The sequence below is a fragment of the Agelaius phoeniceus genome, chromosome 5 (genome assembly GCF_051311805.1).
Source record: "Agelaius phoeniceus isolate bAgePho1 chromosome 5, bAgePho1.hap1, whole genome shotgun sequence".
NCBI lineage: Eukaryota > Metazoa > Chordata > Aves > Passeriformes > Icteridae > Agelaius > Agelaius phoeniceus.
This window is the reverse complement of record NC_135269.1, coordinates 11688069-11715181: the sequence shown is the minus strand read 5'-3', so window position 1 is coordinate 11715181 and position 27113 is coordinate 11688069. Positions and strand designations below refer to the sequence as shown.

Sequence of the window (27113 nt, the reverse complement as noted above, 5' to 3'; positions counted from 1 at the left end):
ATCAGGATAACTGCAGACAGAAAATGATGGCAAAAAAATTTAATTAATGCTTTATTCTAAACAAAATAGTTTGCAGAAGTCCAAAGTAAAGTCATGCCTGATAGGGTATACAAGGTCATCAGTGAGGAAAGAAATACAGAATAGAATGCTGTATGATGAAAAGGTGCAGAAAGGTTTCACTGATACAGAAGAAATTGTTCTGACAGGCTTTCCCAGAACAACACAAATGCCTGATTTATGATCCTGTTCTAATATCTCAAACATGGTGCAAATATTTTATGATGCATCTTGATCTGCTACATTTGGCAGAATGCTTGAATAGTGAGCCAGGTTCTGGGAGGATTATGCAAGCTGGATAATAATATTTCAGTGAGCATACTCCCTTGACTTTGTGTGAAACACTATTCTAGCTGGTGTCAGCAAAGCTTTTGCAGTCTGGCTCACGTTCACATCAGGACCAGATCTAGTGATCCACATGTCTTAAGATGACTGAATCGTCCTCCCACATCCTCCAGGAGTGAAGTTTCTGAGGATTATGCTAGGAAAGAGCTAAGCAGAATGCATATGGCTTACATAGACACATTTCAAATTCAAAGGAGCTTCTTATCTACTTATGTCCAAGTAGCTGTGCGAGAGCTAACTTTATTCCTTCTATATTTAATCCTTTTAAGTATTTTGGAGGATTTATAACACCCTTCTCTAATGTCATGACAATCATAAAATGACTTCTTTCTACTAAGGAACTCCTGCCTGTATTAAGGAAATGTTTGTTTCTTTCTGAAATATTCTGCTGAAGGTTAAAAGTTTCCAAAAAGTCTTTACTAATTCTATTGTCACGTGCCATAAAGACAAGGTAAGAAAGACATGTTCATTTTTACTAAAAAAAAAGTAAAAATAAATTTTAAAATCACATTGAAAGAACCCTGTTACTTGTACTTCTCAAATATCAGGGCCTGTCAGTCAAGCCACAGAGTGAAAGGACAGTCTGTCATTTATGTAGAAGGTACTTGGGGTACAGACACAGACTAACACTTTTTGCTGTGTCTTCTGACACTATCACCAAGAAAATCATCAATAAAGTTATTAAATACAGACAATCTTATTTCCCCATCATCTTCACTTGCTGTTAGGAAATAAACCACTTTGGGGCAGGGACTGAGTTGGCTGATCTCAAGTCCTTTTACAACTCCATAAACCTATGACAAAGAAATTAATTTTAGTGCTCATTTCAACCAGAGATGGCAAAGGGGAGCTATTGTACACAGGGCAGAAATTCACATGCCAGTTTTCACTGAATTCAGCAGGACTTGTGACACTATCCAACAACACCTACCCCTGGCTCTATTGGAAATGTGAGCTTTGACTTGTGCTATATGTTAGTCCTGTTTCAATTTTTCAGTTCCTGACATTTTAGCCACTTGTACAAAGATGATGTAAAGGGCTCCAAGATTTCCTCTCTCCCAGATTAGCCACTGCTGATTTTTCTTTGGAACCTAATGCCTAGTCCTAATCAGGCTAATCAGCTCCTGATGTAAGAGCATTTAAAAAAAAACCAGGCTCAGAGAAACCACATCTGCTCACATGAGCACTGAATGTGCTGCTATAAATTATCTGCTGAGAGCAAATCTCACCAAAAAGAGAGTATTTTCCTGTGCTTCCCTTTGGCTCAGCCACAAAAACAACACATTTCCCTGGTGTCACAAGATGTGCTCTGCCCTCCAGTCTGTGAACTGGGTGACTCTAACCAACACAGGTCTGCTTTATTGGGTTATTTGTGTCTGAGATGGGCTTGCCTTCTGTTGACATCAGCAATGTCCTCAGTGAAAAATCTACATTCAAGCATTTCCAGTCCCACCTGCTCAGGACCCAGCACACTGCAATGAACATTTCAGCACATTTTGACTCTCAGTAAATTCCTAATCTCTACACAGTGCTCTCAAACAGCAAGACTACTCAGAATCCCAAGATAAGCATAAAAGACTTTTAACTGCACTTTGTTCAGTTAATGAATGAATTTTTTTTCATCTTTTATCTAAAGGGTAAAATAGAGAGCTAAATAGCAAACCAATCAACAGGCACAGTTACATATTTTGCATTTCTGATATGAAAACATTGGGAAAAATCTGTTCTTGATAAATGAAAATCTGTCAATAAATGTTTACGACCAAATGTGAGACTGAGGCTTTTTCAGTCTGTTACAACAAACCTTTCCTAGTATCCCATTAAACACTTCAGGCCAACAGAAACTCCTTCTTTCCTAGGTAAAAGTTTTCAGGCTATCTGACTTTGTGTTAGGCTATCCAATGTCAATTGAACTTGCTCCACCAAGTCTGAGGAATTTGATAACATGTCTATGAAGCTGTTATTGAAAATCTACTTGCCAAGAGAAGCTGTCTCCATTAATATGGTCACAAATTGTTTTCATCCCTGAAATGTCAATTTAATGGGAAAGAATAAAGGGGTTGAAAGTACTGGGGATGAGTTGAAAGTATTGGGCAAAGAACAGATCAGCTGCCTTCTAGTTGTGCAGATGTAAAAATGTGTCACATCACAGAGCAAGACCTACAAAGACAATAAATCAATCCTCTCTGCTCAAAGGTGAGAAACAAGGAAAATTTCCAAACCAAAAGACAAATGTGAGATGTCAAGAAGAATGGGGCAGAGGGTACTAAGATGCTTGCCCTCCTTGCTGAGATGCTTTCAAGCTGCAATCTGAGAGGATGAAAAAAGTCCTCAAACTGCTTATCTACAGGAGTGACAAGGACATAAGTTTATACAATTATTTGACAGCTGTTTTCATTTATAATTTATCTTCACTTTTTCTAATGAATGCCAAGAAAACTTTGAACTTCCTCAAGGCCAAGAGGAACTTTAAGAGGCAATAGTTATCACAAAGAATAAGAGGGACCTTTAAGAGGTAATAGTTATCACAAAGAACAGCTGGTGAGAGGACAGCTGTAACTTACCTTCAGAAAAAGCCACAAACAATGGCACAGGTCAAAGATTAGATGAGTGTCTCCCTTCTCCTGCTCCCAGGGTCAGTTTGAGTCTGTAAATAACACAGTTACCTCTGCCCTACACACAGCCCCAGCAGATCAGTCTGTCAGCTGAAAAGTGGACACAGCTCCATGTTCCTGCAGGCTGCCCTGGAAGGAGAGGGCTCTGGTGGAGCAGCCACTGGGGCTCCACCTGGAGCCTGGATGGCCTAATTAACTCCAGCTTGCCCAGAGCAGGATTGATTCAGCTTGTCCTGTGAGCCAAAGGAGCAGAGCAGGAGGACCCTTTTGCAGGGCCACTCTACCACTCCATGAGGGCCAGCCCCATCCTGGCACTGCTGCACACTGGCAGCCAAATCAAGTTCACCAGGTGCTGCTTAGCTCCTGCACACTTTCCAGCACCCACATTATGTGTGATTTCCCACTGTCTCAATTCTACCTCAGTTCCATTAAACTGAATAATGGATCACAGCTTGGAGATAGAGAAATGTGTCAACCAAGTGTCTTTTTCAGCTTTCTTCATGGTAAAGATAACCTACTATGAAATTCCCGTGTTGAGAGTGTGAGTACACAGGTAACCCACATCTTAAGCTTGCTATGCAGGAAGCTTAATAGCTTAGATTACTTTTAATTGGAGAAGTTGCAACAACAATTAATTCTTCCACTACTTACTTCTTAGTCTTCTTAAAAGCTATTTGAAGAATAAGAGATGTGAGCACGCTGCTGAACTCCCATTAATACCAATATCTTTACATTGCCCTAAGATGCAGTAGGATGCATGTAAAATCCTCGTCTCCTGTCATCTCCCTGTGCCCATCTTCTTTTTCTTGCAAAGCAGGCTCAGGAATGTCCCACTGTTTCTACAATCACAAGCTCCTGACACAGGCCCTCCTTCTGCTCCTGCTCCTCTGGGCACTTTAGGACAAGATCAGGCAGAGTTAACCTAACAGAGGGCTTGCTGTTAAATACTCTCAAGAGTAAGAACAGGTAGGGAGTTTAACTGCTATTTTCTTCTGGCATTTAGGGAACTGCTGTCTGTCTTGGTGATTTCCACAGGCAGACTCATGGGGCATCACTAACCACTTCAGGCCCTGCCTGGCACACAGCACAGACAGCCCTATCAAGGTTTAGTAGGTCACTGATTCAGGGGCTTTCCAGAACATGTCAGGTTCCTTGGCTGAGCGAGTTCCCTGTCCTAGTGAGTTCTTTCATCTATACAGCAGCTATGCTATATGGAGTGCTTTTACCCTTAATTTCCTTATTCTGCTTGACTTCACCTGTAATTTCCTTTTAGACCTGAATTGTCCAAAATCTAGAGAGCTGTTCCCCCATCAGTTCACTTGTTTCAGTGGTAATGTGCCTGCTAGCTCAAAGTATAGTGACAAAGCCATATCCCAGCCTTGCCTGTTCCTGTAGCTCATATTAAGAATAGCTTTTAAAAAAGAAATAATACCTCATTGTTAACAAAATTAGTGAAATGCATTTTTCTCCAGTTACAGACTCTGAACATTAAGAGGTTCCTTGTCAGCTCTGTAGCCTTTTTCACACTTTCTATATCACGACGTGCTTATGTTATTTCTCAAATGGTTTTCTGTGAATGCTTTAAATAATTCCTCATTAAATCTACTGAGAAGCTAAATAATGGGTTAGTAAAATAGCAGAAATGGAAATGGCACAAGCTGAAAAATAGTTCCTTTCTTTCATATACAGTTCATAAAAAGCACATTTAGAAAGGTCTGATGATTCATGAAACACTTACTAAAAGACACACACATTTTAAACATTTCAGAAGAGGAAAAGAAAGGTCTTAAAATTACATAAATTATCACATTTCAATCTTGTTGTTTACCATGGAAACATAAGGACACATTTCAGGTCACAAAATCATCCAGAGCAAAAATACTTGCACTATTATATGGGTAAAGAAGGGCCTGATCCAAAGTTTGAAGTCAGTGGGAACAGTAACTTTAGTAGGCTTTAAAAGAAACAATATAAGTTACAATTAGAAGGTTCTTACACCTCTAAAAAATGCAGACAGGGAGATACTTACAATCAAGGACACTAGTTCTGGTTTTAAGAATTGCTGTGAGCTTCCTCCAAACACCACAACATCCCAAGGAACTGCTCTATTACAGAGCTAAAATGTCAGCATGTCTAATTTAAACAGAGACTCACTTCCCTTTTGCCTAATTTATGAGGCAAAAAGCACAATATTGAATATTCCTGGGTATTTGATAGCAAAAATCAGCAAGTCATGAAAGTGCTTCAAATCTTGTCATAAAAGAAGATAGAGATGGATGAGTTTTGTCACCAACATTGTAAAGATATTTCAATCTCTGTTTTAGCTAATTGATAGGACTGGATTCCAAAGCCTAAAATTTTCAGAGAAAGCAACAAATATCTGGTAAAATGCCTTAAAGATTTGATGTGTCATCTGTGTACTTGTTTAGCTAGACAAAAAAACAAACAAACAAACAGAAGTCTAAATAAGACTTCACTGGAGAACTTCAACAAATGATGCTAATGTAAACCATTCCATCCAGCAATGATGTCATAGCTTAGACAGAGAGAGAAATGTCAATAACCTTTTAATGAAAATATACAGCAGTAAGGCATGGATTTCACTGCAGCCTTTTTTTATTATTATTGTTTAATGTCTTATCAAACAAATTAGGGCTTATATGAAAAACAGATTTTATTTCAGGATTGTTTCGTTATAAAGTGAAAAAACATGAATAAAAACAAACTAAACTTGTAGAACTGCAGTGAATTCATGCCATAATAGCTAAATCATATTGAAGTAGCTATATTATGTTGATCAGCATGAAATGTATGGGTTTGGTCTCATCAGTGGCAACTGGAAAGCTAAATGCAAGAGAGGAAAAGCACAGAGTGAAAAGGTCCTGTTCACAGTGGCACCAAGAGGTAAAAGTACATTTAGCCAGCTGAATTCTTCATCAGTTACAGCCAACCAATGTCCTTGGCAAGGACACTGTTCCTCAAATTCAAAATGGCCTCCACAGGGACTACACACCATGCTTGAAGTGGCATAAATATGCACTGCTCATTAAGCTGAGCTAAATGAGCATATCAGATGCAGGACATGGCCCTGAGAGCAGGAAGATATATACATGGATCTGTATATATGCACTGACACTGCTCATCAAACAATGAACACACACAGACACACAAATATGGCATGTTTACAGAACCCACAGAAAACAGGACAATGCAGAACAAAAAAAGAGAACATAGATAACAAGTAAATAATGATTGAATTATCCCTTTTGTGAAGAGCATCATATTCAGGTTTAAAAAAAACCCCTTACACGTGACTTTTTAAAAAACCTACTCAAAACACATAAAATCCATTTTTCATGAAGAACAGAGACAGATTAAACCAATATTTCATGAGTCTCACAACAGCCAGTGGCCTGTCTGATTGCACAAGCTCAGAGACATCTTGCAGGTACAGGATCATCATCAACACAAGTACATTCCAGTAGATAAAAATACAACATACTTTCTTGGAAGGATCATCCGTGGATCTCTAATGAAGCAAAATGCAATTTGTACTCAGACTAAATTTGTGTTACCAGAATAAAGCTGTGGGGATTTTTTTAAAAAATAATGTTTCTGAAGAACTTCCACGCTTTGGATTGCTTGGATGAAGGAAATCAAACTTTCCTGAGAGAACAATTCAGAACAGTTCAGCCTGACTAGTTAAATATTATATGGCTGCATATCTTATATAATAGTGGTGGCTTGGTTAACCACCTGTCCTGCTTTTCAAGAATAAACTCTTTCACTTAATGTACAGAAAAATTCACATTGTTAAGAGCTCATTATAAAATTATCTGACTTAAAATCAGCACAGAAAGGAGTATCTAGATGCTAATCATGTTGGTTTTCCTCTTCATCGATCTATAAAATTCATTCCCAAAAGAGAAATAAGAAATATTTAAAACTTCTCACTGTGTAACCTGAGCAATCACAAAGATCTACAAAGCACCCCCCTGGCAAAATTCATTTCTGAGCTGACAGTGTTCCTCAAAGGATTTCCTCCACAACCATTTATAAAAGAAGCTGTGCTTTCTGTGTGCAGATTTCTGACAGTCCTGCTGTTTCAAAATTGAGATGTGCATAAAAAAGCAAAGTTGAGATATTAGAGCAATTCCTACAGCAGCAAGGCTTAGAAATCTGTGAGGCACTTTCATTGGTATTTCAGCTCAAAAGCAAAGCTGAAACTGGTTTTGGTAAAATATTCCTAAACAAACAAAAAATGTGCACAGCTAAAAACCTTAAATGTAAACCCTTTTCATCACACAAGGAAAGGACACAAACCTGCTATCAAAAATGTATTTCCCTGACCTGTACACAGGCACACCTCTCCAAACAGCTTCCTCTGCAGAGAGGTGTCAGCCTGAAAAATCTCTGCTCATTTTCCCAACCTCTGCATCCAAAATGGAAGGGAGCTTCTACTCACAACATAGCTTTTGAAGAGGATTTCCCATCTCTTCACACTACTTAAGCAAGACGAAGCAAGCAGGAGGGGCAAAACCAACAATCTTGCCCCAAATGCAAAGTTCCAGTTTAAAGTTATTTAAAGAAAAATACAGAAGGAACATGAGCTTCCAATTGCACAAAGGATAATCTTTTATAGAATATTTTGGAAAGTCACATCTAAAACACTGCACTTTTGAAAAGCTCAAAATCCAGAAAGAACAAATATTTTAAAATAGCATGAGAGTGTATTCCTCATCCCTTGAGCCAAGAGGGGTTACTTAATACCTCACATGGCCAATCAAAAGCCCTTAATTCCCTATAACACTAAGTACCACCCTACTCAGAAGACACTCCGATCCTTGTTGTGTTAAATTGTGTTTGTGCTACATCAAACAGATCAATGCACACCCAGGTTTCTTACCTATTCTTCACATTTTAAACCACTCTCAGTGTAAAGGCAAGTAGCAAAGACAACTCTTCAGCAATTTCCCTTGAGCTCCAGCTTAAAGATTTAATTGTAAGACTTCCTAGGACTTCAACATTTGGATCATTGAAATTTTTTATTTTAATTTTCCTTGTTAGCTTTAAAAATACTTTCCACCTACAGATGCTGTAAGCTAATTCTTGGTGACATTCTAGGAATTGCCTTTGGGATAGAGTTTTTACAAATGAAGCTAAATTTTATGGTAAGAATGCAAACCAACAAATAAGAGCTAGTTATTTGTATCATATTGTGACTCATATTTGATTTGCTGTAAGTACAGAGCTACGTCAGAAATTAATCTTGGATTATTTTTTCAGTAAGAGTAACTATTATATACCCTTAATTATGTATGGTAGGTGGTGAGCTCAGTGCCTGAGCAGTTGCTGTACTATTATGTGGCATTCTTTGTGCTGTCTTTATCTTCCACATCAGTCTCTTCTTGTGGGAATTAAATGCCAGGCTGTAAATCACTCTTGAAAGACAGCTGAAAAGCAAGCGTGCTTTCAGATTTAATGTGCTTTCAGAAATGAGTGACCCTACAAAACCACCAAATTTTGCAGATTTGTTCTGTTTTGGGGTTTTTTCAGAGGTTTTTAGAAGGGGCATTTTATGAAATGGTTTGTAACAATGAAGAACAATTAATCTAAGCACTACAAAAATACACAATTTTGATCATAGCAAACTAGCACGGTTCTCTTGAAATCCATGGGTCTATCTTAGCTTGGGTCAAACAAATATCTGACCTCAGCTGGGCTTGGAATCTGAGGGAAATTTGTTACATTTAAGGCTGCTACGTTCCTTTTTCTATTGTGATAAAATAAAATAGATATGACCATACAGATTTCTATAAAAGGAAGGATTGCTCATTATGATCTCATGATCTGTGTTCCTTCAAAATATAGAATACTTTACTTTTTACAGTGTTTTCCTGTGTGGGATTTTAAATACTAAGCATAAACAATAGGGGGAAGAAGCATCCACCACATTTTGTTTGGACAGCGCTCCAACAAAGGAGATTCTCAGGTGGTTTGAGGGTGACCCTGAGGGAGAACTGCAGCCATTGGTAACTGTCCTTCTCATAACCTGTTGGGAAAACTTTTACTTCAGGTACATCTTCTACATAAGGATCTTGATTCAAATTTAAGCTAAAATAGCAGAACTTTATATTCAACTTTTGGAACTGCCACGCTAAAGTATCTGGCAGAGAAAAGAGTGTTGTCAAGACAGATACTACAGGAGACCTTTTTAGTCTTGTTTTTTTCCTCAAAGAGGTTGAGAGAAGCATATTTTGTATTTGGGACTGTAGTATATTAAGAGGCACCTATTGACTTCATATTCAAGGAGTTTGAACACAACACAAGGAAAGGTAATTTGGCAGTGTTTACACACTGCCAAACCTAGCACTAGGCTTTCTATATGCCCTGACTTTTTCATGTAGTTCGGGAAACAAATACAAACTCATCCAAAGGTGGGCTAGAATTGTGCTGGGCACATACTGGCTCTTATCAGAAGCATAAAGACTTGAAAGATTAAAAATACATGTCAGCAGAACAGAAGCAAAGAAGAAACAAAGAACAAAGTTAAATGCATGCCATTACCTAGGAGAAACGGAACACGATCCTTTGGAAGAGCCCCGAGTGGTATTTTTAGCCCCTGCGGGCAGTTGAGAGCCATTAGTTCAATTAGGAAGCCCAGATCAAGTCGTGCTGCCTCAGCTTTGTGTCAGAGGTACCTGCGGGCTGATCTAAAGCCGAAGGCATTCAAGCGGAAATGGAGCAGGACATGACAATCTCTTGCTTCAATTCAGCTCCTCTTCCTCTGCCCTAAATCATCTCTCCCTCTCCAGGTACCCAGCAGCAGTCTAAGCAAAGGCAGCCTCTTGTGCCAAACACCAAGTCCAGAGGAAGGAGCAAGAGGAACACAGGCACAGCTCGCTACTGGCACAGGGCTCATGGGGCAGAGGAACCTGCCCTGCTTGTCCTGCCACCAACTTCAGCTATTTTGGCTCTTGGTCTCCATCTCCAACCAAACACATTGCCAGTTAAACCCTCCCAGTCCCCACATGCCTGGGAGCTCGTGAAAGGATAGGGAAGCTCTCACATCACACAGGTGAAAAAACCTTGTGAAGGAAATAATTCACGAATTTAAAAGAACAAAATCAAAACGTGTTTCTGTTTAATGTAGATTTGATTAATTCTCACTCTGCTCCTGGGGACTCAGCCTCAAGCCAAGCTCCACTTTGCTCCACAGTGTTTGAGTTTGAATGCTACTTTTTTGCACCCTCTCTAATGAAGAAGCAGGTGTGGGTTGCTACACTTTTTGCTGCCATGCTTGACTGCAAAACTCATCTGAGAACAAAAGCTCTTTGTGAGACAAGGCTTTAAACATTCTTAATAAAAGCAGCAGAATAACATCCTTCACTGTTCCTTACTTTCAGGAAATAGATAATTAGACAGATGGCAAAAAATCCTACTTGGTGCATCATTCCTTTCATCTGTTAACAACAGTAAGAAATCTTCAGAAACTGGTAAAAACAATGATGAATAATTCCCTGCTTAATCCTGAACTAACCTTGTCCTGCCAACACTGGAATCTGAATGCTCAGAAAATCTCAGATTTGGACCTGTCAGTTTCACAGGCTGAGACTAAAGTATGGGATGATATAAAATTCTGACAAATACATTCAGAAAGCTGAGATTATTGCAGATTCATAAGGACAACTGTAACATAAATCAGTGACCTGTCTCAAGACCCTTACACTTTAAATATGTAGAGATGTACCTAAAGTGACAGGTAAGACTCCAGATAAACAACTTTCTGGACAATTCTACCATTCAGGCTGCTTCATCCTTTGGTCTCTGTTACTGGACAAAAAGACTGTGTCAGCATTTCTCAATCTGTGGTCCATGCATAGGTGACATTCCATGAGATATCAGACGCTTCTTTCCCCCCACTCCCACATTTTTCTCCTCAGGAGACAACTCTTTGATTCATTTACTGCAACACACCCTAGGAGAATGTCTTGTTTAGACTCTGCAGTTTTACTTGTCCTCTGAGTGGGTGTTACTTGCATGGCACTCCTCAAAGGCAGTTCTGACACTGATGGCACTAGGTAAGAAATATAACCTACTACAGGGTACTGCTCAGCTTCCCAGAATAAACATTTACTCCAGCAGAAACTACTTTTATGGGTTTTAGCTTTCATATTTTCTACTTACGTTTTTTGTGTATAACATATTTCAAAACAAAGAATTGACAAAATTACCACCAGACAAGACTGTGCCCAGTTAAAGGCTAAAGGTCCTGCTCAGGTGCAGAAGATAAGAAATTATTAGCTGTACTCTCAGGAGAGAGAAAAGAGAGAAAGCTATCACATCTTTGAAATGTCATCCCAGTTTGCATTTTCTTTCTGTGCCTCATTCAAAGCAGATGCTACGTTTTGGCAGGAAATTAAGAGCAAAACCTTCCTGCACAGATTAATTTCATGACTCAATTTGTATAAAAAAAGCCTTCTGTGAGTTGAACACCACCCTTTGGAAAAACCTGACTGGGTGCTCCAGGGTGAGAAGAGGGGTGCTGTGGAGGCTCCTGCACACTGCCAGCCACTCCCTCGCTGGTGCTCACACCTCTGACTCCTCTATCCCATGGGATTTGTGTCTTCCAGGGGAAACTACCAATGCCACCAGCAGGCTAAGCTCCACCCAGGCACAGGGGTGCAGCCTGTGGATGCAGTGGGACTGCACCCACATGTACCACAGCAGGACTTTCCACACTGCATCTGAAACCAGTTTGGGCCACTGCCGGCAGAACGTCATCTCCTGCCACCTGTGACACAGGAGGAGACATTTTGCTTTTCAAGAAGGTGCCCAAATTAAATTGCATCTGCAGTGTTGGGAGGGTCCCCTGCTCTGCTAACCACTCAGCACCACATGCACCCAAGGAAAAAATGTTTACCTGGTATGGCCACGGTTAACCTTTTTTCCTTGCTGAGACGGTGCCCATGGATGAATTCACTCATGGAAGGGGGGCCCCTCAGAAGATATGATTCTGTGGAGGCGGGATGAGGGGGGGCTCTTAATAATTTCTGGAGGTAGGTCCCTGAAGTCCTGGGATGGCTCTGATCACAAAGGGAAGGTGAGAATAGTCTTGCAGGAGATCCAAGAAAAATACATATGGAAACAAAAGAGTTTTACTTTAATTACCTTTCAAAGCCTCACGAATGACAATATCATCTTAACTTGCTTAACAGGTAAAAATCAACTATCATTGACACCCCATGTCATTTCCAGAGCAGGACACCTTGCCTGCATTGGAAATCCTCCTTCACCTTAGGGAAAGAGGAAATGAGGTTGGGTTGTATCTCAGCATCCTCAAGTCAGCTTGTACAAGGTTCCCTGATTGTTCTCTTCATTTTGCATTGTGATTAGAGCATACAAGAAAAGGGGATGATTATCTAGGACTCTCTAACAGAGTCCCCTTCATCTTCAAAACCATGGAGATGCCCACACCTAGAGAGTTTTGGCAGGGGCAGGCACAAGACATGAGCTCACAGCTTGAACAGCAAAATATTTGCATTAGGTTATGAATGGCAGCCATCCCCTTCAAAAGGTTTCTTGCTCCCATGTAGAAAAATTGATCGGAGTGAACACATCCATATTCTTTTCACACTGATAAAGAACAAGTGAGCACCAGAGCTAAACAAAGGAAGGCAGCTTCTTTCATGTTAAGCACTAAAATGCTCATAGAGCACAATCCTTCTTTTATTTCAGATGCTCATTAGGGAAAACTTAAAGAAAACTTGTTAAAGAAAATACATTCACACTTAATATTAAAGACATACAAGATGCACCGAGACACTGACAGAATATAGTTTAAAACACTGCATTCAGAAGGAGGAAATAACAGTGAGTAGGTGGATCAGAACCACATGTTGCCAGGCTTTGAATTTCATACTCATATCCTCCCCGCCTCCTTCTCCCCAGTCAAAGGACAGAAAGAAAAAAATAAAAATAAAGAAAGGAATCATTATGTTCATAATTCAGTGAACGACTTTAATGCAAGTCTGGCTACTGCACTGTACTGTAAAGATCACTGCATGCATACCTTTTCCTCTGAGTGCCACTGCTGACCAGTAAGTTTGGTTGCTGTGGGCCCTGACTATGCAGGAGGAAAGTGTCTATGCTTGGCACGGTGGCTGATGCCTCCTCACTTACTTTAGGGCTGCCGATCTTGCTCTTTCCCAGCTTGCCTTTGCTGCGCCGCGACTGCTCGTGGTCGAACTCTAAATCCTCCAGTCGCTGGGTCAGGGCAAGCTTTTGCTGGATAGCCATGCGCAGCAGAGAGTTCAGGGTCTTCTTCTCATCCTCTGCAGCCGCCAGCTGCCTCTGCATCTCATCCAGCTGTGTGACGTACTCATCACACCTGCAGAAAAACAGGGCAGAGATCTGGGGAAGCAGCCCAAGAATGGACTCTACCTGTGAGCACATTCCCAGGCTACTGTTACAGAGCCAGACTCAGATCCCAGCTTTTGCTGCCCCTAATCCTGGCACCAGGCAGCCTGAATTCTTCTGTTCCCTTCTGAATCAATTTGGACTTGGATCTGAATGTTCCATTCAGCAAGAATGGAACTTCCCATTCCGCAAGACAACCTGTGCCTATATTAACATAGTCTATGACAATGTAACGTGTTTCTGATGCACATAAAAAGTAATTGGAGGGGAGGTATGGGATTATTTCCAGTTCAGACCACAAATAACAAATTTGGGTGCTGCTTCTACCAGTAAGTAACCACAGATAATAATGCTACCAATTACAAATACTATTTTCCACAGGCAGTAATATCCGCTTCAAGAGAGTATTACAAAAAAAAGACTGCAAGCAGTTTGAACACTTCAGATTTTGTGAAATGAAAAACATTCCATTATTTACCCTTGTTAACCACTTATTACCATGATTACCATTAGTTACCACTGATTAAAAGGATACTATTAGGAAACCCCACACCTGGAAGGTATTTCACATTTACTGTTCAATCTCTTGGAGGTGTGTTCATCGCTACTCCTTTTTAATCCTCAGCCTTTTTTACCCACATGAAAAATTATCTTTTCATTTGCTTTAGATCTCTGAGAACTAAAACCACCTTTCTTATGATTTTGTTCCATTTAAGACCAAGTTCAATTTATTTCTGCTTTTAGCAAAACTTCCCAAAGTTAACAGGAAAAGCAAAACATTTCAAAATTGTCTTAAAACACTTTTTGAAGTGAAATAGCCTCAGTTTGATAGCAATAGACCATCTAATCAGTAAGCACCAAGAGCAATAAATCTAAATGTATCCCAGCAGTAAGATGCTTCACAGACAGCAGTACTGCCTGACCATCAGACATTTGTGGAAACACCCAAGGATTTTTCATGTTGAATGATGCAGCTTTCACCAGATCTCCTTCCCACAAGATCTGGGTGAATCAAAATAACTTCGCTGTGTAATTGCAATTGTGTAATGGATGAGGATGTAATTTTATCAGTATCACTTACAGAAAGCAAGCATAGAAAACTCTTTTAGTCTTCCTTATCAAAATGGGTGATGCAATAAACTTGAATTATTGCAAACTAAGGGATGAAAGTAATTTCTCTGAAATTTTAATCTTCCCCTTGGGAAACAGAACCAAAGTATACTTGAAAATGTGAAGTTAGTTATTCTTCACACACAAATACTGACATATATATTGCACTTCGCTTTTGAACAATTCAGGCACTGCAAGCAAAATTACTGTGTCAGATACAGCTTCATCTACCATTTCAGTATTATCTTTCTTCTACAGGACCTTAATAAGCATGACTGTTGCTACCCAGGCCTTGAGGAAAAGAGGTACTTATGAAATGCCAGCTGGATTAGAGCCAACATGTACACCTATTTCTGCTCCAGGCTGTGAGGTGCATGTTGATGCTTAAGTCAGTTTCCTTGACAGAGACATGAAATCAGCATTCTGAATATTATATCCTATTTCAAATTAATTTACTTTAATGTCTCATTCTTGTAACCAGATGGGTCTTGTATCCTTGTCCTTTATTCTCTGCTGCTTTCCTCTTTGTCCAAGAGACCTCATTTGTTTCCAAACATGTTTCCTGTTGAAAATTTTTAGATGTAACACCTGCAGCAACTCCTGTGGCACACGGCCACTAGAGGAATGAATTACCTTCCATTAATATGCCAGTACATCAGTTTTGGTTTTGGAAAAAGACTGATTTTTCTCAGGCATCAGAAGGTGGTTTTGGTATTTGCACATCTGATTTGTAAAACAGCCCAACCGAATCATTAAGAAACACGTGCCATGAAGGTGGATATTCCTAATGCAGTCTTTGATGAACTTGCTATAAACTATATCAAGCTGTCTTGAGAAATCTGCATATACTAGATGCTATTAGCTGGTCTCATACTTGAGACAACACCAGTCTCATGAATACATTTTCCAGTTGTTCTGATTAATTACATGTCCTCATGTCCTTCCTAGAAGTGTCCCAATAAGTGCAAGCCCACTTTTTTTTTTTTTTTGAGAAAGTTTAAAAGAAAGGTTAAACCTAAATCATGCAAGTAAAGGCCTCAATTAACTTTAGAAACTGCTGAATTACCAGCTTTAGATCTCCTGGAATTTTGCAGCAGAGAAGGTTATTCTGTGTAGTGGGAGGTAACAACTGCCTGCAGCCACAGCATTTCCCTTCACTGAGATATTTCCAGCTATGTGCAAGTGTGGGATAAAAGGAGAAGTGTTTCCAACTAAAAAATAAAAAAGCATTGCACACATCTATATTGCCTTTCACCCACACATTTGATAAACATTCATCAAGTCTCACAGAAGGAAGAAAAAGGTTAAGGATCTCCTAAGAGAAAAGGGTAAAGAGCTCCTAGGAGAGATGACTTCTGGCATGGCAGAGACCATTGCAGGGCTGCAGGATACTCCAGGGCTCTGAATGGGTGTTTCAGGAGGGTTCAAATGGTGATAGCAAAATTTATGTTATGTCCTCCTGAGTCAGAATTCTTCCCTAATTTCCCTCTTGCCCCAGGACAGGTTGTAAGCTGCAAGTGACTATTAAATAAACAGCACTGTTTTCTTGCTGTCTGCTGGTGTACTTAGAGCAAAAGTCAAGGTTTCACCTATTTTTCATTTCTCTCATCTCAGAATGCAAGCAGACAGACACATAAGCCCACTTATTTTTTATGAACTGATCCAAGAAGCTTATATAGGATTTTGAGGGATTTCTGGTTCCATCTATCCCTCTCGTCTAGGAACATAAACCAAATACCAAATCAGGCTTATGTGTAATTTAGGTAACATAAATCATAGCAGAGCTTGAGCTAAAACCCAGTGACACTGACAGTGACAGGTCTCTGCTCTAACTAGATAATCATAATTCTCTTCTGTTCAAAAATGTTTTCTCAGCTCCAGCATCTGTTCAATCTTCCTACTCAGTCTCTTCAGCACACATTTTTCTTTTAAAATTATCATAAGAAAATATTTTGATGGATAAAGAATAAAATCCATCCATGCAGTGTCAGGACTATGGCAATATTTCCTGCTCTCTCCTGTTACACATCTCAATTTAGGCTGGCAAAGTAAGCAGACTCAGTGAAGTTTGCTTCCTGAATAGCTTAAGGAACCTGTTTAAAAGTAGTTCCTTCTATCCTTCAGCTCAGGACTTCCTCTCTCAGGACAACACCTCCTCTAGATTGGAAAACTAATGTTTTAAATAATTATTTATTGTTCCTCTGGATAAGTGCTGCTCACTGCTTCACAAACACAAACCACTCTTATCCTGGATCAGAACTCAGGGTGAGAGTGAGGGGAAACAACAGGAGGGGCAGGAAAGGCTTCTTTGGGAATTCCTCATTTTCTCTGGGAATACCAGAAGCAGCCCATGACAAAATAAGCAGGTTAAAGGCTGCAAATGGCACTGGTATCTAACAGAAACTTCAGCTCTGTATTGCCAATCCCTTGAATCCCACAAAAGAGGTTTTATATGCTGTAGCTTTCTTTTTCTAAGAGAGGTGTTCCAGGAAATATTCTTGACAGGTCTGAAGCATATAAATCTCAGAAAGGGATCACAAGGCTAATGAAAGAGGAAGGAGGAAGCTGCAGAGATCAGAATGTCAGAGATTTTTGGATCAAATAAGCTGCTCCAGAAAGAAAAAGGGCAAAAGTAGAGGGACAAGCAGGACAGAATGACTTCTGAGACAAAGAACTGAAAAAAGAGCTTAAGGAGTGAAGGATGAACAAGTGTCAGGAAAAACACAGAAAAAGAAGGCTCCTGCTTTCTGCACAGGGGAGCTTTGGAGGGAAGTGTCAACTTTGCTGTTCAGACCAGAAACAGAAGTGCTGTGGCTCTCCTTAGGACGTGTGCTATGACCTTTATCCAGTGTATTTGAGGAAGGAAATACACAGTTCCATACAACACCAGATGAACATCCACTTGGGGGCCAAAATGATGCTTTATGGAAAGAGAAAGGATATTGTTCTATCAAACAGTATAAGCAACCATTTTCAGATCTATAATACAACTCTACTATCAGAAGGATGATCGCCCTATGGTACAAATTCAGGAATAATTACCATGTGATGCACTATAACCATGGAAACCAGTGTTTTATTCAACTAAAGACTAAACAATTGCTTTTTTATGCTGAGGGTTGCTACTGCATCTAATGTTACTGCACAAAAATCTTAGAGCCTTGTATTTCCAAACAGATTTCTCCTCTTCAAAAGACTTGTAGAATATATCAACTCTCTGTCATTTAAACAAATGCTCTTCCAAATGGACTATTTGGAATGAGTCAATGATTTCACCATTTAGGAAGATTGATTTAATTATAAAGGCCATTAAACTCCATGCTAGGGAAGAAAAATGAATATTTTACAACAGAAAAATCTATAGGAGTATAATGATGTGGAAGACCTTGCAGTGAATAATTTTTTATAACTGTGCTCAGAGAATACTGGGCAAAACTTAGGATGTCAAGGGCAGGGACGTGTCCCATAGGCCATATATTGAGTGTTTAATCACTACTACATGGACTTTACCAACAGCAGTAAATTCTTGGGGCAGGATTTATTGCTACTAACATTAGAAATTTTTAAACTAAAAATGTGTAACTCAGCAGGTCACAGAGACGCCTTTTATAGCTCATAGAAGAGGCACAGAAGTTTCTTTACATCCTACACACAAGACATCTAGAAAAGACACCTGGATGAGTGGCATCACTGAAGCCTAATTCTCGTGGAGGGGATGCTGCTGCCTCCCATCAGCTCCAGGATCTGCCTTGAACCCAACTGAAGTCTGCACTCAGGATGCCCAAATTGGGTAAGGAGCATTCAGTACACCAACAATCTAACATTCCCTTTAACTTCTAAAGCTTTGAAAACTACTTTTATCTCATATATTGATGATTTATGGCCCATAAGACCCATAAATCATCATTTCAAGACCCTTGTTTTGCTTCATGCTCACGAGGCCACTCCTCTGCTCTGGAGTCACCTGCCTTCCACGAGCTCTTACAGAGGTAGAACATTCCTGTGTCTCCTAGAGTAAGGAGCTTGCACAGAAAGGTCAACACATGCATTTCCAACACACACACACACACACACACACACACAACTCTCCTTTGTGGAAGAAAACCTTTAGATGCCAATGAAATCAGTCAGGCTACCTTGGTTCACACCACCTGCTGAGCTGGGTCTTCGTTTCCATTATGTCGCTACACGCGCTCCTCTGACGAAGGACCTATGATGAATTTGTACACAGCACCAATGTCATGACATATAAATGCCCCTTTTCTCCTTCCTTCCCACTTCTCCCAGCTGCTGCTGCCACTGTCACCAAGCAAAAAAGCACCTTAGAAGGCTGGAAGTGGTGAGATGTCACTGCCAGCAGCACTGAAGAGATGTTGGCAGAAGGCACAAAGATATCTTATCATTTATGGACTGAAGTACAAACAAGAAATCTGTACTGTGTTTGACCAGAAGAGGGAGGAAAAAAAGTATTTCTGTATTTCCAAAATAAGAATTTATTTATTAAAACGCTGGAGCTTTAAAAAAAAAATATTTGTAGGTAACCTTTTATAAAGCAGCTAAGATGAAAAGACACAGTCCTAAGCTGTGCCAGGGGAGGTCCAGGTGGTCATTAGGAAGAATTTCTTCACAAAAAGAGCTATCAGACATTGGAGTGAACTGCCCAGGAAGGTGGTGAAATCACATCCCTGGGGGTGTTTAAGGAAAGCCTGGACTTGACTCAGTGCCATGGTCTAGATCACAAGGTCTTGTTGGGTCATGGGCTCATAGACTCAATCTCAGAAGTATTTTCCAACCTAGTTGATTCTGTGATTCTGTGTAAAACCAAAAGCTCTTCTGAAGAAGATGTGGGAGAAGGAAAGATGAAAGTTGATTAATTACTGTCCTGCCAGCAGGAACTATGTTACAGAAGGTAAGTGAAGCTTTTATCCTGTGAAGGAGAAGATAATAAATTGAAACATCACAGTGGAAGAAAATAAGAATTTATGCTGGAGTGGGAAATTACAGCGGCCTTACAATTATTAGCACTGGATTATAGCATAGGCTGGTTGATTAAATAGATTTTACTACTGGTAAGTAATAAATCTCACTGTAATGAAAATGTGGGGTTCTGAAGATCATCATTAACCATATGACAGCTTTACATGGCAGAATCACTGTGTACTTCTGAATGGGAAAATCAGCCACATAAATCCACTATTTGATTTCCACTTTAAAAAACCCTATAAATGCAAATATTCTGTAGGCATATACTGTCATTTATAACACTTTACTCAAGGTTGTATTGACATTGCTATTCTTCAGCTTTATTTTCCAAGACACACATCTCAGCAGCACTTGAAAGCCTGCAAGTTTTGCACAGTGTGCATTCTAGGACTCATTCACCTTCATCCAAGAAACCCCTGACCATGCAGAAAATAATTTCTCTATCCTCCTAAGCACCCAACACACACAGCTAAGTATGTTCTCACTTAGCACACACCTGTTTACAGTGCTGACCCAGATGGTGACACCTTTCCCTTACCTGGTTGCAAACATTGCTCTCAAGGATGAGAAGGTTGCTGCATCTTCCTTCAGAGCCTTGAGTTCATTCCGTAGCTTGGTCATGGTCTCAGTCACCATTGCTTTTTCATTTTCATATTTGTTCTTCAAGTTGGCCAGTGCCACTTCAGCTGTCTGAAAATACAAACAAGGATATGTGCTTATGAGACAGAGATCTGAGAACAGCTAAAATCCCATGCCTGATTTTGGTTTTGATGTCCTTCATTCACACAATAAAAGAAATTAAATCTGATCTTCACTGGACTGCACACTTTAACTTCTTTTAAGTTGTACTCCATGAAAGCAGGAAAAGGGGAAAGGAGCTGAAAGGACAAAGCCCATTTCAATGGCAACTGGCAACAACTCAGCACCTCAAGTATCTCTGCAAAACTGTGGAGCTGTTTTTGGAGGGCTCAGGCAAGTGAATAAACTTAGTACAGGAGCTGCTACCACCTTGTTTGAGCTGCAATAAACATCCAAGTGTGTCCCCTGGCACTTTGCAAACAGGACACAGAGCACATGAGGCTGAGCCTCTGCAGCCAAGTTGTGAATCACTGTATTTGGCCTCAAGCCTCCTGCTGGCTGAGGCTTTCCTTGGACACAGGGATGGCCAGGACCTGGCAGCTTGATTTATGCCTGAAAACTGGCAATGTTCACTGCTGTGCAAACCAGCATTATTTTAGCAGTTTTAATCACCAAAAAAAAAAAAAAAAAAAGAAAAAAAGAATAAAAGAATAAAATTACAATTTGCAATAAAAAAAAATTACAAATTGCAAATTACAGTTTTCATTTAACAGGAAAGCAAAGCTTTGTATTTGTCCCATTCCTAAATTTTTGCTGCACACTTCTTTCTTTTTTCAGTTTCACCCATTAAATTCCTTTAATTTACTACTGTACCGTTTTTAATAGTTACATTTGTCTTATGTCTTCAAGACTTGAACATTCTGCATTACCTATGAATTTAGAATAATTTTGATGCATTCAAAATAGATAGTTTTATAGAGGCTTTGAATGAAATGAAGAAAAAGTTGCTTCCTTTTACATTTATTCAGAGGGTGTTATGGTTGTTTTTTGCACTTCATTTAGTGCATAAGTTGCAGCAATTCATACAGGCAATCAATTTCCTCTGTTGATCTTATGAGCTCTTGAGCCACCACCAAGGGAGAGAAGGTGAGAAGAACATCAGGTTAAAGTAACTAGCAACAGCAACAGGACAAAAGATGGCAATGACCAAACAGCTGGAAACCTATTTCAAAGCCAGTTTTCCAAAAATCCATACATTTCCCACTAACAAGGTCTCTTAACAAAAGGGCACATCAGAATCTCCTATAAATTACAACTTTATTCATTTGTGTCTTGTTAAATAACAGCTTTAAAATAATTAATTTTTTTAATTGCATACTCACCAATAATATTTTCTTACTTTCACACCAATTTACATTAAGAAAACAGATTTTTAAAGGGCAGTAGTAACCACCTATCGTTTTAAATATATGTGTTTTTCCAATCCAGATTTGAAGTCATCAGCAATACATGTTAAAATTATCAATCACTTAGGGATCTATTTAAATCAATTCTGCTTTTTTCAACCTTGCTGATATATGCTTTGGTGCAGTGTAGGATGGTGAACACCAGCCTATGTCTTAGCAGGATAAGGCAGAAATAATCAGCTTTTTGTCTGTTTTCAGCTGTGACCAAAAATGTGCACTCATAAATTACAGTAATTTACACATCACTGAAACTGTGCACCATGATCAGACAGACCATGATTCCCATGTTTTAGTTTGGATGGCAGGGTAAGTTAACAGATGTGCAACACTAGAAGATGAAAATATAGTTTGCTTGGTGAATAAAAGTAACAGAGGAAGGACTGTGTCAAATATTCTAACATTTTTTTCTTCCTATTCAAGTTTCCTATAAAACAAGATAGAGAAAACAAAGCTTAAGTTTCAAATCCTATGGGAAATACTTCATGTCTCTCCATGCACCAGCCAAGATGCTTCAGGATCTCCCTCCTGAAAGTCTCCTAAGTGAAGAACAAATGGGCACAAGGGCTCTGCTAGAGAAGCAAATAAAACAAAAACAAAAACAAAACAAAAAAAAAGTAGGTTTATTAGAAAAACAAAGAAGGGGAGCAGCAGAAGCTGAGGAAGCTTCTCTTGGAAATTTGGGGAGCCTGAAGAGACAGGAAACTTGCTTGAATCCTGAGAACACCCTGAAGCCTGAATATGTAATGGAGAGGGAGACAGGGGATAGAAGAGGAACTCAGCCTCCATCTACCAGAGACACTCAGAGTGTCTGGTCACCTCAGCTGGACTGTCACACTGTGCCAAACTAACAGGGACAAAATGAACTGAAGACACAGCTTCATGTTACTCCTCCAGGGCCAGCTCTTGTTGAAATTATTTCTATTTGTTCCCCATCTCAGCCAATCCCCAAAATTGTACCCATTGAGCCATATATGCCTGGTTATGCCTGGTGCCAGTAGGATAATCTAGATTTAGGTAATCTAGAACAGTGTATACAGAGCATTCTCTGAAAGGAAGGATGGGAGAAAAAAAGAGCCTTAATCTCCAAGTGGTGCGTGCCACAAGGAAGCAGATGCCAGGTCCTGGCATTTTTTAAAGCTGTGGTTAAAAAAAAAAAAAAATCAAAAAAAATCAGAGAATTTTTTTCCACATAAAAATGCAATCTCACAACACACAAGTAGATGGGGAGCACAAGAAAAAAGATGAAAACACAAGAAAAAAGCATGAATATTCTTCAGTGAAGTAAATAATCCAATAAGACAGCAGAGGTGCTCATGACACTCTCTTGTCAGACCAGTCATGCTGAGGAGCTGGGCAAGTGAAGTCCCCAGGCTCTGAGCCAGCCACCTGCAGACATGGGATTGAGATTGATGGCTCACTGTGCCTTTACTGTGGAGAAGAAGTCACCTGGAATTGACAGCAACGCCAGGAGGGAGCAGAGAGCTCCAAGGCCTGGACTTCAGCGGGGTGTGAAATATCAGTGAGGAAAAGAGAGCTGGGGACCACACAGAGCTCAGCTCCCTCCCAATCCCCAAAGCCCAGCCTGGAGGTAAATGGCTGAGGTCAGCACACACCTCAGCCCAGGACCTCAAGCACTGCCAGAACTAACAGGGGCCCTTCCATCCTCCTCTGTATCCTTACACAAGAGATGTTTGCCCAAACTCAGCCCAAAGGCTGCCATCTTTGCTCTGAACTCTGTGAACAGACCTCATTTTCTAACACACCTTTGTATCCCATTTACTTTTTATCAGCAGTGTGAGAAGCAGATAATTTAAAATAATTGTTAATAAATATTAAGTCCTACACTGGTAGGACTTTTATGTCACACAAAAAGCAGAAAACTAGCCTGTATTTTTAGAGCAGAAGTTGTACCTTGACTTTTCATCAAGCCTCTCTTTCACAGCAGAAAATCTACTGTGTTCTGTCCATATAGTATCAGCATTAGTTTATAGATAAAATTCTGTATGTCTGGGGTTATCAAGGTATTTTTTTCTGAAGGACTTTCATGGGTATTGCAGTTATGGAAGCTGCAGACACCACAGTTTATTAACTAATGCAGACATGAAGGTCTTGCTGACTCAATTTTGCCTCATTAAACTATTTACCTATGAAAACAACTGATCAGCTTTCTATCAGAACTTCAGGGTGTTAAATTCCCCTCACAGGCAGCTTTGCTTTCTGATTAGAAATCAAAATCAAACCCATTATTGAACCAGTCCTAAAAATTACTGCATCATTAATTTGATTTTACTTTCTCATTTATGCTATTGTTAATGTTTATTCCACCACTCAGGTGCAGACACAGTAATTTGGGCTATGAACAAATGGATACATAAATCAAGACAAGGTAAGCAAGCAAGCCAGCAAGATCTATGTGCCTTGCTTTCTTGGGCTATTGATTTAATAATCCATTTTCATGGACTTAGGTTTGCACCTTCTTACACCAAATCTTGCTCTCTTTTTCTGACCAGAGCTTTGTGAAAATAAAATATTATTTCTAAAAAATATTTATTTATAAAATAAGAATGCTTATTTGCAAATACTACTGACCAACACTACATACCAACTGTGTTTCCCTAGTAAAGGATGTTTTTTTACTAAAGTTTTTAGTAAAGTCCAAAATACCAGACCTAAGGAAGGGCCCCATAAGGGAAAAACATCCTCAGCTTTTGCTGCTTAGAAACTTATTCTTTTGAAGGGGAAGACCTCGAGAGAATAAATCTTAACTCCTGTTTTTTTGAACATGAATCAAAACATGAATTTGGGTTCTGGGATACACCCACCACTTGAGGCTGGCACATAATGAATGACTCTTCCCCTCTCCAACATTAAATTTCTCCTTCCCTTTACATTATTATGTAAAGGGAAAGAGAACTTTTAGCTTGAAAGTTTGAGGAAGTTGATATCAGGTTTGCATGAACAAGTATTGCAAGTTTCTGTACCCAGCTGTATAGTTACCAATATCTATGCTGCTATCTAATAAATAAAAGATTAGTTAATAGCAGCTCCTTAGCAAATCCATCTTTTCCATTTCAGTGAGCATGCCTTAGGATAATGCATTATTTCTGACAGCAATAAAAGAGTGAGACTGAGATATATCTTCTGGCAGCAGCAAAAAACAAATGATAGCTCTATGCTAATGGGGAAAATCTTTAATTCGGAATCACAGAATGTATACCCACATACATCAATTCCATCTAAATTACATTTTAATTACATGGAAAATCTACATATAATTGCTCAGAGCTATTATTGCTTAGCTAGAGATGGCATTTAATTACTTCAGTTAATATTTAACACGTGTTGTATCAGAGAGGGGGGGAATACTATAAAAGACTCAATATATGATGAAATATGGCTGCAATTTAAAAATCCCCAGTACCCTATGCAGTTACAGATACAATTTCAAGTTTAATTGATTGGTGTAACTTCAGAATAGTTGACTATTGGGAATTTTAACACTGAAATCCTATCACTGTCAGCAGCTAACAGAGTGCCAAGCTGTTAACCAGGATTCAAGCCCCCATGTGGTGATCACTGCACTGTTTTCAGATGGGGAAAGTGCCAGGCAACCTAGAACAAAACCACTGCCACTGCAGCCTTTTGCATTCAGATTTAATTCTGGGCAAACGGAGATGCATCAAAGTAAATAAAACTATTTGCATGTTTAAATTTAGATTTCTTTACAGTGTTTTCAAACCTGGAATCTAATGGATGCCGAGGGCTTGGTAGATATACTATGCAAAGAAAATTGACAGTACTTTTGAAAAACACAGCAATAAGATGGATTTCTTTTGGCATTTGATATGAAGTACTATAATTTTGGCTTCTTTTCATTGGTGAAACATCAAAAATAAAGTGGTTGGATGAATTCCTCTTAAGATTTGAAAAAAAAACCAAAACCTTGAAATAATTCCTTGAAGATTTTTATTTTCCTAAATAGAAGAGCATACGACTGAGAGCCTCTCCAGGGATGTTCTGTTTTGTTTTCCAACCAACAGTTTGTGGTAACAAAAGCAGCATGCCTGGGTTGGTCCCTGCTTACACCTTTGATGAGTGAACGGTGGGTGCTGAGAAAAGCAGAACTGAAGTGTTTAAAGAGGAGGCTGGGAGGGGAGGGAACAAAGGTGTGTCCTTGCTGTGAGTGAGTGAGAGGCTAAATAACCTGTGAGTAAAACCTCTCCTCCATAATACCCCTGGGAAAGCTTGTAAGTAACCTGTATAAATAACACTTTCCTGTTAGTGTGTTAGGAGCACCTTACCTGCTTGTTGGCTTTCAGCACCGCCCTCAAGGTCGCGATCTGCTCTCGCTTTGTACTCAGGAGCGACTTGAGCTTCAGGATCTCCTCCATTAAGGCCTCCTTGTCCTTGTCGATCATGGGCGCCAGCTCACGGGCCGCGGCCCGCTGGCGCGACAGCTGCAGCGACCGGTCCACAGCCTTCTGCAAGTGCTTGATTTGGTCCCTTATTATGGCATTGAGGTTGTAGATGTTCATAGGCTCCTTGCGGATGTCACTGGTGTCAGACACGGGGGAGGAAGGAGGGGCTGTGATGACAGGAGAAATGGAAGGTGTTTTTGTGGGGCTCTGCTCCTTGCCGGGCTCCGCGGCCTCTTTCGTCACCTGCTCGGTCGGGGTCCTGGCTTCGACGGGCGATGCCACCCCCCGCCTGGCAAGGCGTGGGGAAAGGAGACCTCGAGGGTCATCGGGCCCCTTCAGGCTCCCGCTGCGGGTCACCCTGCTCTGCCTGTAATAGTCCAACATGACCCTGTTGGGCGTCTCGTTGTTGCACAGGCAGACGTGGTGGTAGAGCTGAGCCAGCTCCTCACTAAACGTCACCAGCTCATCCTGGGCAGTGTTAAGGGTATTGTGGTTTTCATTTGCTATGCTTGTCATCCTTTGTAACTCCTTCTCCATGTGGACCATTTTTTCCTGGCTTTCCTTGGTCGACTTCTCCAGGCTTGTCACCTGCTCGTCATACGTCTGGATTCTGCTCTCATACTTGGCTTTCTCTTCAGTGTAGTTTTCCACATACTTATTATATTTCTCCTTTAAGGCTTTGATTTCTGCTTTAAGGTCTATCACCTCAGTAACAGCTACTTTGTATTTACATTCCAGGATCTCCAAGCCATTGATGTCCACTTCGTAGTCGTGCGCCTCCTCGCCGGAATCTCGGCCCTTCTCACAGTCAAGCTCAACCTTCAGCTCCTTGTTGCTCTGCAGGCCCCTCATGGCGTTGACGTGCTCCGTGAGCCTGTGCACGCGCTCGTGCTGCTCTGTCAGGGCTCCCTTGGTGTGCTCCAGTTGCGTCTGAGACTCCTGGAGGTTGGCCAGGAGAATGGCCTTCTCCCTCTCCACCTGCAACAGAGTCAGAGTGAGAAACCCAGGATCACATCCTACCCATGCTGAGCACCAAACTCTGCAGTCCCAGTCACCTCTTCCACCCCAACACTGCCTGCAGCTTGAGGAGTCTGAGAGATTTTAGCCATGTACACCTAAAA

General features: G+C 40.2%; 1 protein-coding gene across 14 annotated transcripts in view; it reads right to left on the bottom strand.

Moving 5' to 3' along the window:
* Positions 1-27113, bottom strand: part of BICD1 (BICD cargo adaptor 1) — a 171561-nt gene that overhangs the window by 13245 nt on the left and 131203 nt on the right. For 4 of the 14 annotated variants that reach the window (XM_077178300.1, XM_077178301.1, XM_054631672.2 and 1 more), the window contains exons 5-8: positions 25876-26970; positions 20068-20219; positions 13090-13407; positions 11941-12131 (exon numbers count right to left, since the gene is read on the bottom strand). In XM_077178300.1, coding sequence (XP_077034415.1) covers positions 11941-12131; positions 13090-13407; positions 20068-20219; positions 25876-26970 — 1756 coding nt within the window. Of the gene's footprint in view, positions 1-11940; positions 12132-13089; positions 13408-20067; positions 20220-25875; positions 26971-27113 lie in introns of those variants that run through there. The other 10 variants (XM_077178307.1, XM_077178312.1, XM_077178310.1 and 7 more) reach the window with 4 other exon arrangements.